The sequence below is a fragment of the Cheilinus undulatus genome, linkage group 16 (assembly GCF_018320785.1).
Source record: "Cheilinus undulatus linkage group 16, ASM1832078v1, whole genome shotgun sequence".
In the NCBI taxonomy this organism is placed as follows: domain Eukaryota; kingdom Metazoa; phylum Chordata; class Actinopteri; order Labriformes; family Labridae; genus Cheilinus; species Cheilinus undulatus.
Genome location: NC_054880.1, coordinates 10,347,766 through 10,361,483, shown reverse-complemented (window position 1 = coordinate 10,361,483; position 13,718 = coordinate 10,347,766). Strand labels below are relative to the sequence as shown.

At 40.0% G+C, this 13,718-nt stretch overlaps 1 protein-coding gene across 1 annotated transcript in view; it reads right to left on the bottom strand.

The window, feature by feature from the left end:
* Nucleotides 1–11,769: 11,769 nt before the first annotated feature.
* LOC121523518 overlaps nt 11,770–13,718 on the bottom strand; it is a 31,581-nt gene continuing 29,632 nt past the window's right edge. Inside the window, exon 10 of the mRNA XM_041808437.1 lies at nt 11,770–12,345. Coding sequence (XP_041664371.1) covers nt 11,905–12,345 — 441 coding nt within the window. The 3' untranslated portion in view covers nt 11,770–11,904. The remainder of the gene's footprint in view (nt 12,346–13,718) is intronic.

Genomic DNA, 13,718 nt, shown 5'->3' with positions numbered 1-13,718 from the left:
GTTAGAGCTCAAGAGTTGCTGCAGCTCTGTAATATGTAAATGTAAATGTAATATGTAAATGTAAAGGTGCATAACACCTTAAAAGTGTGGTTTTACTTAATTTAGTGTGGACCTACAAATACTCTTTTAAAGTGTTAAATTAAACTGTACATGAATTTAATCAACACTGTAATCTTTTTAGTCTATTTTACCTTATTATAGAGGTTTAATTTTACCTGAACAAACTGTTTTGAGATCTATTCTCTTGTTGTTCTTGTCATTAAGAAAAGATCATATTATACTGTACAACTCTTCAGTAGCTACCCAGTACTTAAAGTAAACTTTAAGTTAAATACTTTTATCTTTTACTGAAGTAAATTTTAACCAGAGTATCTGTACTTTTACTTGAGTACAATAGTAGAGTACTTTTCCACTTCTGTCCAAATGCCGCCTAAACAATAGGAGAGAATGCCCTTTTTGAGTATTACTGATTGACAGACCAGCTTCCAAGTGCTCTGCTGCCCTCTACTGGACTGAAGTGATAATAATGACATAGTGAAGGGTGGACAGCAAAACTTTGACATTAAGACAAAAAAGACTCTTAAATATGTCTCTGTTCAACATTACATCACTAAAAAGTGTTGTGAAAAAATCAAAAGCATGTTCAGTCCTAGGGTGCTCTTTGCATTCAGCTGAGAGTGTTATTAAAGGAGATCACTGGTGTTTAAAACAATAAATCAAGGTATCTAGTTCATGCCAGTGAACAGGCATGAACAGGCAAGTTTTCTGCAGATTTGCAGTGACAAAAGCATCATTGAGGCCACCGCCAAGACTGATGCCATGGTTGTCTGCTGGAAAACGCTGCAGTCTTTCCTCCAAGTGAAGGAGTTTAAGAATCCTGGGGTCTTCTTCATGAGTGAGGGTGGACTGGAGCGTGAGATTGACAGACAGATTGGGGCAGCGTCAGCAGTACTGCAGGTGTTGCACTGGACCGTCGCTGAAGAGAGACAGCTGAGCCAGAAGGCAAAGCTTTCAATTTACCGGTAGATCTTCGGTCCAACCTCAGCTATGGTCAGGAACTTTGGGTAATGACCAGGAGAATTAAATAAGGAATACAAGCGGTCAGAATGAGATTCCTCAGGAGGGTGTCGAGGCTCAGACTTAGAGATAAGGGGAAGAGTTCAGAGTAGTACTGCTGCTCCTCTACAATAAAAAGGGGTCAGCTGAGGTGGTTTGAGCATCTGATCAGAATGCATCCTGGTAGTCTCCCTGTGGAAGTCTTCTGGGCATGTCCAACTAAGAGTGGACCGATATCTCATTGGAGAGATTATGCATCCCATTTGGCCAAGGAATGACTGAAAATATGTTAGAAGGAGCAGGAAAACATCACTGAGGAGAGAGATGTCTGGGTAAACTTGAGATTTTTGTCTGCTGTTATAAGCAGAATAAGGTGAACAATGTAAAAAGTCTTCATGATAAACACAATAAACAATGTCTGATTAAGTCAAATCTCACCTTAAAGTTATAGATGTATATATCTTGTGCATCTTATAGGATGTATAGATTGTTTAAAACAGTGGTTCTCAACTTTTTCAGCCTGCGATCCCAAAAATGAAGGTGCCAGGGGACTGGGGACCCCCACTGTACCTGAAGGTGGCTGAACTCAGCCATGCAGATTCTAGAGTAGTCATGGGCAGACAAGGCCACCCATTGGGGGGAAAATGGGAGAGCTTTCTGGGGCCCAGCCAAACTGGGGGCCAGCAAAATCATGGTCCATTGTAAAGTTAAGCCGTGGTATTTTATATTAAACCTGAATAATAACCACTCTTATCAAAGAAACAAATTTTGATTCATTTGTGTAGTAAGTAGCCCTCTTAGAAATGTTAATCCTTTTGTTTAAAACAGAATTAAAACACTTGGTGGTGGGAAAGGTGGTGAAAACAGAATTTAAAAGTAGTAGGAATGGGTTAGAAATGCCGAAACTTAGAAAAAAAGTGGCAAAAAAATAACCAAAAATTGGCAAAAACTGGCATATTAAGTGGTAAAGGGGGGTTAAAAAGTGGCTGAAATGGCATTAAAGTGGCAAAAATAGGTGGAGATTTGGTTAAATAGGATGCAAAATGATATAAACTAATATACAAGGGTTAGCTGATGCAGAGATAGTCAGAAACTGGCAAAAATGGGCATTTAAAATTGTGAAATGTGGCTTAAAAAGTGGTAAAAAGTGTTAAAAGTGGCAATAATGTGTCAACAGCCAACAATAGGCAGAGAGTTGCAAGATTTGGTTTAGAAGTGGCAAAAACAGGCAGAAAAAAGTGGTGGAAAGGGTTTAAAATAGAAAAAGAAGGGGTTTTAAGTTGCAAAAATGTGTTAAAATAGGAAGAAATGATGGGAATAATTGATGAAAATGGATTAAAATTAGGCAAAACTGGTGTAAAGTGGCAATAGTGTTATTCAACAATGTTATTCAGTGACTCCTAATGGGGTCCCAACCCCAATGTTGAGAACCACTGGATTAAAACAAGTATCTAAATATATATATTTATATATATTTATATATATACTTTGCTTTTTGTATTACTGCTGCTATAAGTGCCTTGTATTGCCCTCCTGGGGACAAAAAAAAGTCTCTTTTAACTGAATTGAATATATGGAGCATCTCTTGTTTCTAAGGAGAAAATAGCAGTAGAACACATCCACTGAAGGTAAACAAGTTTTCTTTTTCAGCTGCATTGACTTTGCATACACCAACGGGACACCCAGAATAATTAGCAGCAACCTTTAAAAACACCAGCCGTCTCCTTTCAATGTCACTCTCAGTGAATCCAGCAGTGAAAGAGCATAATAAGTGACAGAGGGATCATGGGAAACCAGGGTAAGATGACAGCTAAAAAACCAGGATGAGCTCATGAGGCCAGCTGTACAGAAAAAGTGCAATTCATATTATTACTACCATCATTAGCATAACGGCTGCTATCCCACAAGCACTCTACAGATCGGCATGCTGCAGTTAGACTGTTAGCTTTTACACCGGGACAGCAGATAAAGGCTAGAATATCAGAGAGACAGAGCGTGATCTTTTTTGGTGCTAAACCTGATGCTACAAAAAAGTCTGACAATGACGTTTCCAAGCATGTTCATTCATCAAAGGTGAGTTTTTTCTTGACAAATGCACTTCTTTACATCAGAACAACAGTAAATACATTGATTATATGAAAATTATTGTTATTTTTCTCATATAAAAAAACATTCTCAAGTGCTGGAAGCATTGCGGTGGGAACAAATGTGGGAAACTAAACTGTTTTAAAGCAGATAAGAGTGAAATGCATTCTTATTGTTAGTGGTGCACAGAAGAAGTGCTGCCAAACTGAGACCACTTTGTCTAGAATCAAACCCCTGTCACTGAAATGTCTGTAGCTGATTCATAATAAATCTTCTTTCCATGATACAGACAGTTTAGATAGACAAAGATGAATAGTTTCCAATTATTTTCTACAATTATCTGTCATGAATAAAGACCAGATTCAATCCCAGCAGGGTCACTGAATTAAACCAGAGTGAATTAAAGTTAATTGATCTCAGTGTCAGAGTCTACAGCCTGACACTTCTTGTGTGAAAGCGACCTCTGATTCATTATAATCAGAGGTATTACCACACTGTGACTCTGCAGGCATCATTTCATGGTTTTTCACTGGATTTTCTGCAGTTACACTGAACAGAAGATTAACAAAGATTGAATCAGTGAGAACTGAGGGAACATTTTATTAAATCTACTCCTGCACATACACGCGGATCAGCACTTCTGCTCTGCGAGGATTCGTGAATAGCGGCTGTGATGTGTAATGAAAGAGAAACCACAGACGAGAATGAATGACAGGAGGTGAAATCCTTTCATAAAGCCTACATCAGCTGCGATTGCTTCACTATTTTTCTGACATATCAAGCACTTTACAAAGGCTGGCTGGGTTATGTGTCTTAATGGATTTGACCCACTGCAGTGAACTTCAGCCTGAATCTTTAGGCCTCATATTATTGAAGAAATACTTGTAAGTTCAAGGTAATAAGCTGATTTGTGCCTTTAAAATACTTTTGAATGAAAGTGAGAAGAACATGTCAAGTTATTCCACTATAGAGGGTTTTATGTTCAGGGTTGAGGTTTTCCACGTTTCCAAGTAAAACCATAAGTGAGCAAGTGTTCGTTGCCTTCTCCTCATTGGCTGAATGGATTGTTTCCATTCTCAACATACTTTTAGAAATGATTTGGCTTTGTTCTGCTGAAAGACAAACTGCAAACACACTGCAAACAAATGAGATGAGTAAAAATATAAGCTTACAAAGTACACAGGAGACACTGGGATAACGCTTCACATCTGTTCCTATAGTCACTAAAGACAGTCCAGGTACAGTACTGAGCTAGCAGTGATTGGGCCTGTTTGGCTGATTTGAAAAATCAAGCTTTCTCTTTGTTTTCTGTATAAAATGGAATCATAGAGGAAGAAAATGAGCATTTGGCTCAGCAATTTGGAGTTGATTAAAACTAGCCTAAATGCTAACAACCTTGCTGAACTTTAAAAAACCAAAGTGATTTACAGGGAGTGGAGGGCTAGAGACCAAAAACATTTGTTTTAACTGATCGAAGTTCAGGCACTGAAGATGGGTTGAAACATAAAAAGGACTCTAATTGTAGCGTGTGTGAGCAAGCCAACAGACATTTGTATATTTTTTTAGTGCTTTTGGCCCCGTAAATGAAAAGCCCTTCATATTTTTTCAAACAATCCTGAGCGCCTGGACTTGCATCACTAATATCAACGTTGTTCTAGTCTCAAGCCCCCTGCCTTACTAGTGGTTCTGGGGTTAACAGAAGCACTCCTGATGTCTCACTTTTAAATTCTTGGTGATTCTTGGCTTGACCCATGTGCAGGTTGTACAGCCCCCCCCCCCCTTTTTTTTTATTTTCCCCTGCGGTCCTTAACCTTGCAGAGAAGATGGAATTTCCAGCCTCTGTGTTTGTCATGAGACAAATCCATCTTGCAGAGCTCCAATGTACAGCATTAGTGCCAGACTCAATAAGGTTTTGACTAATCAGTGTCATTTGAGAAAAATGAGGTGGTTGCAACAGGCGGGTTCAAGTTGTACTCGATGCTAGCTGCAATGGCTGCCACAAGAGTAGCAATTAGCTCGAATGTAGCTATGGCATAGAAGTTGTTTTATCAGAACTGGACCACATTTCTTTATGAAAAAAAGAGAAAAGCACTGACAGATTATCATGATGAAATAACTGTTCTGGACTCATCTCCTGACCTGCTTCGGCATGAGTTTGTGATTGCTACAGGCTCAGTTTAGTTGTACTGTAAGCTGGTGCTTGCAATCGCTGTAGCAATTAGCTCGGATGTGGCTGTAGAAAAGAGGCAGTTTAATCAGACCTCAGACAACATTTCTGTATTAAAACAAGAGCAAAGAGCCACACTGACAACTGGTTTCGACATGAATTTTAGCCACAGACAAACTCCTCATTAACTTCAGCAACAACTCAGGTTAGTGATGGAGCCGTGTGTGTCTACTGCCTTTTGTCTTTTCACTCTGATTGGCTTGTAATGAACGAGACAGAGAGATCAACTTTCCAATCACTTTCTGAGAATTTTCTGAAAAGTCCTCCCCTTCCAAAACACTCAGTATGGGAGGTTTCCCAGATGAATGTTAAATATATTCCTGCAATGGACACAAGAAACAGTCTGTCTGGCATGTGTCAGGTTATGCATTCAAAATCCAAAGCAACACATTTATCTTTCAGTTAAAGGCCGCTAACCTTATATGCCATAATGGCTGCATCACATCTTCATGACATGGATTATACTATAAAACAACACTGTCACATTCATTTAGGGCGAGTCAGACCAACCAAACATCTGGCATAGTTGGCATGTGCCACCTTAAGGACTACATAGTCAAAGCTTATCAGTGCAGTACTTTGCCCTTCTTTTAATGAAGAAATGGTGTCCACTAAAACAGCCAATTTCCCTTCACCACTTTTTACAGGCTTACAACTAAACCACACTTCAAGCTTCTGCCTCTCTCTCCTCAAATGACTGATTGGTCTGTTCATTCCCTGACTGGGAACAAGGATGTCAGCTTGATGATAACAGACATGGAACCTGGCCAATCCATCAGCATTGCAAGGTTATATAAAAACAACATAATCAGGTAATTAGGTAACTCTGCTAATCAACCTTCTCTTAATCTTACATAAATGTGTAAAACAAAGACCATCTGAAATGTTATACCTCTAAAAATGACAGGGAAAAGAATTGGGATTTGTCTACCTTTGCTGTACTTTGTCACCCTAATGCAAAAAGGAAGTCTAAATAAGACTACCTGGTTCAAATAAACTAAAGTAGCAGCTGTTTCTGTGTCAAAAAGTGCCCCTCAGATGTATTCACACTGCAGATCAATCACTGCTGAATCACATTTTAATGAAAGGATTTCACCCAGCGTCACGGCAGCATGATAAACATGTAAACACGAGTGGAGACTTTTCCCAGCTCCAGCTCTTGGTGTTAGTTTTCTATCTACATGGATGTGATTAAAGGTAAGAAGCAGCGTTTGATAGTATAAAATCTTGCATAAGCATTGCAGTAAGAAACATATTGGTATTTTCACACTATACACATGCAGATCACATATCTTTGTATTTACAAGAGTGGAAAAAGGACAATATAGAGTGATTTTTTTATGTGTTAGATTCATCTTTTGGATGTGAGAGATGTCTCAGTGCCTTTATCATTAATATTGCTTTATATATCAGTGAAAATATTTGTCATCCACCACACTATCTTTCTCCTGCATTTCTTCTGATCCAAATCTAAATTTACACCACACTGAAGTCAGTTTAAGGAGCCTTTTATGTGTCGACTCTCAGTGTGATATAAATATCTGATTAAGAGCAGAAACCCCTGCACCCCTGCCCTATAAAACAACACAACTCAACTATTCAGTGACTTGTTAGTAGAGTAAGCAAGTCAGTTTACACACTCATGACTCTCATGTTACTTTTTACCTCCACAGTAAAACAAACCACATTTTCCTGAATGTTTTAGGAGCTGTTAGCTTGACTTTTTTTGCAGATCCATGTTTTATTATTGTATTTACAATAGCTGCTACTTATTTTTTACCTCTCCTTGAATACAACACGAACCGTTAATCTAGATGAAAAAGGATCATGTTTTAGATTTTGTGCTTTTCTAGTCCTGACACCAAACATCTATATCCATTAGTCCACAATCAGAGACTCTCTGTGTTGACATCATTTCAGCTACGGCATGATTAACAGAGGGAAGAGGCGTTTTATACAACCATGGCTTTATTTTGGTGAAGTTTTTTCTTGGGGTAAGGCTTGTTTTTTATGTTGCCATGTATAAACTGTGTATGTGCTGCCCTAGAGTTACTGTCACAGATTATTTGACCTTAAGGAGGGGGAATTTTCTTGGTAGTCTTTGGTGTGAATTGGTTTCTTTTGACCTGAAGAGGGAACTAATGAAGCAGTCACTTCACCTTTGTGACTCTACTTAAGCTTCCATTCAGATGTTTCCATGCAGGTCTGTTGATTTATATCAGCAGTATGAAGGTCCATTGCCATGTTTCCTCATCTTTTTCTACTAGAATGTGTGCATTTTTAGGTGTTTTAATGAATAAGCCAGTGGAAAATCCATTCAGCTATCACTGATAACCACAACATTAAGCTGCTATCAGGACCCCTCTTCTTGCTTTCTATTAACCGTCTAAAATCACGTGTCACTGTAAACTTTGGCTGTGGAAAATGTAAACAAAGGCTGTTTTGGTCTGTATGCTGTAGATGCAGCGATGACAAGCACTGAAATAACTCAAGGAACTGTTATTCATTAAGTTGAAGGCATCTTTAAGTCATAGAAAAGCTTCTGTTTTAATTTAAGTCCGTTTCATAACAAGCTAAATCTCCTCATAGAGTGTTTCAAAACATGTGGGACTGAGGATTTTAGTTTTAATGCCAGCATTCAAAAGCTTTTTCCTTAATTCTGCAGTAAACATCCTGCACTCCCTTGTCTGTTTTGACTCTAGCACATGCTTTAAAGTAGAGGTGGGCGATATGACCTGAAGTTGACATCACTGTACTTTTTTCCTGCTCTATGCTGTAACGGTATTATATCTGCAGTATCACCTCATTAAAAGGGATCACACATACAAATGCATTTTCAGGGGATATGACTCCTTACTTTCTCTGACTACTTTATGTGATTTCACCACAAGGCAATAGCTTGGGGTCACAAGCTCCAAGGGGGCCTTCATTATAGGTGTGCATCAAATATAAGGTATGTGTCCTAAATTGCTTTGAATGAATAATATGTTCATTTTGAATGTAAATAAGGACCCAAGAAATCCCCAAAGTCCCAAAAGTAGATTTTGAATCTCCAAAACAGTCCCTGAAGGACTCCTGGGCCTAACAGCAAGGTCCAAGCCCCTCAAAAAGCCCTGAAATGTCCTCATGTTGAGCAAAATATATCAATGCAGATCACAAAACATACTGCCACAGCGAGGTGAAATTTAAAAAAAGCATTAATTGTGGTTGAAGAAAAGACATTGCCCAAATACAGTGAGCCTATATTTTTGTAAGGTAATTCTCAAGCTTTTTTTCGTGAACAGAGATGCTTTAAAATATTTCTTTCATCTGCTTTGATTGCTTTTGGCGAAATAAAGGCCTCATAGTGGTCTTTGCCTGGAGCCTCCAAATAACTATAACTTCCCTGCTCCCTAAGCCTGTGATACATCACTAAACTCATATTTTTGTGGGACTTATTGTTAAGATCTTGTGTTTATCACTGAATTCAATGAGCTTTCGCTGAACTACAAAAAGCAGTGATTGTGCTAAGTTGTAGTATTTTCAGCTGCTTCTTTGACCACGATCAGAGCTACAGCTAGTTTAATCACAGGCTTCAAACAGGTGAGCCAGAAGTTAAAACACCTTAAACCTGGGCTCAGGACTTATAAAGTCAATCCATTCTAGCTTGACTAAAGCCCTGGACAGACTGACAAGGGTGCTCTGCAAAGTGACTTGAATCAGTTGTTGCTGTTAATAGAAAACTTCAAACTCTCTGTGCAGGGTTTGCATGTTCTCCCTGTGCATGTGTGGGTTTCATTCCAGGTACTCTGATGTCTGCTCACCACCAAAGACATGCTGGTTAGATCATTTGGTGGCTCTAAAATTGGCCGTAGGTGTGAGTGAGAGAGTGTCTGCTTGTTTGTCTCTTTATATCAGCCTGTGATTGACTGGCGACCAGTCCAGGATGTACCCCGCCACTTTCACGACAACAGCAGTACAAAACAAATATTAGAAAGTCGTTTTTTACACTAGAACTAAACTGGTATACAGCCTGGTTCAAAAAAACAAACGTGTCTCATTAGCTAATGTCTTCATATCCTCACTCTGTACTGAGGGTGATTTTTTTGTACGACAATCGTTCCTATTATATTTCGGAAAAATCTCACAGCACACTGATTGGCACGTCTCATTTGATTGACAGATAGCTTGATAGTCAGATGCTACCACCAGAAGGCTAGCTTTAGTGATAGCTTAGCTGACAGGAAGTCAAGCTCAGTGGGCGGGCTCTTGTAGCGGTTATGCTGATGATCCAAAGTTCGGTTGAGACAGCGATTTCAATATGTAGGCCGCCACAGATTGGCTTCAACAGCTGTTTGAGTCCGCCTATTGTTATCAAACAGCTGACGTCACACAAGCATTGTCCAATTCTTTTTACAGTCTTTGCCCCGAACAGGATAAGTGGTGTAGAAAAATTGATGGATGTAAACACTCACACCGCTGACACAAGATTGAGGCGGCGCCTTTGGTGAGTGAGCCTGTCAGTCCGCCTGGCTCTGCGATGTTAAGGAACATGGACCAGGACTCATAATGACCTGTTTGTTGTCTGCCTCAAATAGCGGTTATACTCTGTGTGCACTACAACCAAATACACCTGTTTAAACCGTGATGGCGATCTTGGCAAAATCCATTTTGTGGTATTAGTAATACCTGTGACAGTACTGATACTAGCTGACGGCCCACCACTACTTTAAAGCTCTAAAAGTCGACATATTTACCGTTTGATCCCTTTGTCAATGGCTTTGACTTAATAAGAGGCATGACCTGTACGGCAAAGTATCAGGATACATTTGAAATGAACTTTCTGTAAACATTTGACCTTTCTTATTTTGTTAAATGAACCTATACTGAGATATCTTTGCAATATTTTGCCCAGTACTGTCAACAGCTGCATGACTGACGTATGTTGGGCTTTTAAAGAGTATGAGCTGGGTCAGTGTACTTTAACTTTAACTATCAGTTCAGGGTTTTTATACGCTGAGATTCATTTCTTCTATTATTCATGGGTTGAAAGGAATCATCTCCATGCAGCGCCCTGTCTAATATTGTTGGCTGTTTTGTGTGAACCCCTAATCCACACACATACATCCACCCACACACAGCAGTTATAATCACTGTTATTCAGTCACTTTCCGTCGGGGCTGCAGGCTGCATCGTTATCAGAGATTGATCAGTCTGCGTTTCCGCTCACTTCATTTCGGCAAACAACTGGGCTCCGACAATCGGAGCTCCGTCAAATGCAAAGGGGGGCTGAGATGAAAATAGGAGGCTTTAAATCATGCGAGTCATTTATCTTCTCCCCGAATAGTAACCCTGTTCCATCTCTGTTGTCTCTTTTATCACTGCTTCTCACTCCACGGCGTCCGTGAATTCGTCCCTCCGTGAAGAGGCTGGGAATCTAATTACGGAGCTGATCCAGAAGTCCCAGAAGTGTTGGGGAGCTGAATTTGTGTTGCTCTGACAGGGCTTGTGACAACTCCAAAGAGGGGTGAAATTAAAACAGATGGGAAAGTCTCTGCAGTTTGTTGTATTTCTTGTTTTTCTTTTTATTCATCATCAGCGAGAGCGAGATGAAGTCGAAGCTCTGGTCAGCCTTCTTTACATGACAGAAAAGATATGAGAGAAAGGAAAACAACCACCTTTAATGGCACAGGAGTGATGGCATTCAATCTGTAGTGCTTGTTTCAGCTTGTGGGGTGTTTTTAGGAAGCATATGTTGAGGATTTTTCCTACAGATGATGGTGAACAAGTGCTGAGACAAGCATCTCTCTGGGAGATGAGGAGACGCTCTGACACACTTGTTCTGTTAATAATAGAGTCTGTGAGTGGGTGGGATGAAGTGCAGTCATCGCAGTGTTTGTCTGATGCAGCGAGAGCAGACAAAAGTGCTGTCAGAAGCAACACATCGAGATCCACTTCAAAACAGGAGATCTTATATGCTGTCGTTGTTGGTAGCTTTTGCCTGAATCCTTCAGCTTTCTCACTCTGCCGTCAAACTTGTGAAATCATATCTGGCAACCTTTCAGCAGGAAATAAAATCATTTGATCCCCTTTAGTGTTTTCCTAAAAGTGCTGAGAGTGTTTTAACCCAGTCTTTTAGGATTTATTTGTGAGCCTGTGCTTGTTTGGCCCTTAGAAGCCAGCATGCAGATGATCTACTCTAACATCAGCATTTTCCAGTAGATCTGAACTATGATATCTACTTTAATGTTTTATTTAAATGCATGCATGTTTCCATATGCACAGAATTGTTTTGTTCTTCTTTTGACAGAGCGCTGGGTTTCTCTTTGCATCTCATTTAGTGTGATATCTTAGCATTGTGTATTTTGTGCAGGTCTGTTTCTGAGCTTAACTGAAATCCACGTGAGTATTTTGTCTGTGATGTGTTTTAGATGCAGTGATCGAGGACTTGGTGGTGTTTTGAATACGACTGAGTTCCTGGAAACCGAGCCAGATGGGTGTAGATGTCAATACTGTCAGGGAACCACAGGGATATAAAAGGACACCGCTGTGTCCTCTCAAGTGCTTGGAGATTCCCCCTTCTGCCCTGCATCTCCACCCTCAGCCCCTCCCTCTGTCTTGGCTGAATCTGACCCAGCGGTGCCCCTAGAGGCCGCTCCTGGAGACGCAGCCCCACCCAGGCTGCCGTCAGGAGTGGCAGCAGCCAGTGAGCGAGGATTTGAGGCAGGGCTGGCGCTCAAGATGGAGTCAGGGGTCCGGCTGGCGCTGAGATCACCATGGGGGGTCAGGGTGGCTTCAGAGAGAACGCCTCCTGATGTCACTGCTGTCGGGGAAACGGCGTTCAGGAGAGGCTTGTGGGAGGCGTAGGTAATCGCAGCATCGGTGTCGCTGTCAAGTGGGAGGCTGGGGTGAGTGAACTCCACCCCGGAGTCGCTCATCTCCATGCAGTTGTCAGAGGTGAGAGCCTGGTAGCGTCCTGGTTTAGACACCTCGAGGCCCTTCAAAAAAACACAACAGAAGGAGAGCGAGTTAATGTAATGTCACTAAAGAAATGGAAAAGAGGAAGGAAAACAAGGTGGAAAAAGGAAAAGATGACAATCTATAAAACATAAATAAAGCAGGAGGAATTCTAAACAAGAAAAAGAAAGGAAGATGAGTAACAAAAGAGAAACAACTGAATAAGAAGAGTACAAATAAAAGTGAGGGGAGGAGGATGGTGATGTAGGAAAGAGGAATGGAAGGAAAAGGAAGAGGTAAAAAATTGAGGTCAGTGAAAAAGAGGCGTGAATAATTTATGCACATGTTTCAGGGACAATATTTATAGATTTACCTTCAGCCAGCAAGCAGCCAACACTACTTACTGTCCTTGTTACATGTGCAAAAATCTGCAGGAATGGATGTTAGTGGGCTGAAAGAAAAAGATCTGACTCAAATTAAAGTACAGGCTGTAAAATGTAGGTCATAGATTTGAGGCTACATCTGCTTCCTCTTAAATATGCAGACAACTTTTATTATTTATACAGAATGATTAAGATAAGTGTGTAAACCTTCACAAATTACACTACATTGAAGCTTTCAACAAAAATGCAGCATTAGCTGTGTTTACTGTTAGATTAAGAGCTAAGACTGCCTCATGTCAAACATGTAAAATACCATAGTCTGATTTTTGTTTTTCAAAAGGTCAACAAACATAAAATTTAGACAAAACTGGACTCAAGTGTTTAATTTTCTTACAATAAATCCATTATTTGATGCTTTAGCTAGTAGCTGGTGCCTAGTTCAAAGTCCATTACATAGATTAAATAACTTCAAATCCAAAAGGCACAGAGAAAAATTCAGTCAAATATGTTTCAAGTATAAGCTGCAATAATGACTGTATGGAAATAGACAGGAAACATGACAACTTCTCAGAACAGAAGTCAAACATTTGGAGCCTCCTCTGTGACTGACTGTTATTGGTCAAGTAAGCTCCGCCTCTCTCATGTCAACAAAAGACAAATAAGTCACCTGAGTAATAAAAATACTGTCAAATGAATGTCTGCTCTTATAGTTCTCATCGTGTTGTTTTATGCCCAGATAAGTTTACTTTAAATTACTTATTGGTCCTTTATGAATGGGTGTAACACACTCAACTTTAAAGACTGTTCTGTTTTGCAGGAGTAAGCCATCCAGCCTGAGCACACACTTTGGCTTCAAGTAGCCATTGAATCGGTGCCAGCTTCCTGGGTTATTTTGGCTAACCCTATCCACAGCGCTAAACCGGTGTGAGAACAATGTCTCTTTAAGGTGAAATTTGTGTTAAAGATCCATTTAAGTACCTATTTAATTTAAACATTTTGCAGCAGAGATGTCCTGACGACACATTTTATTC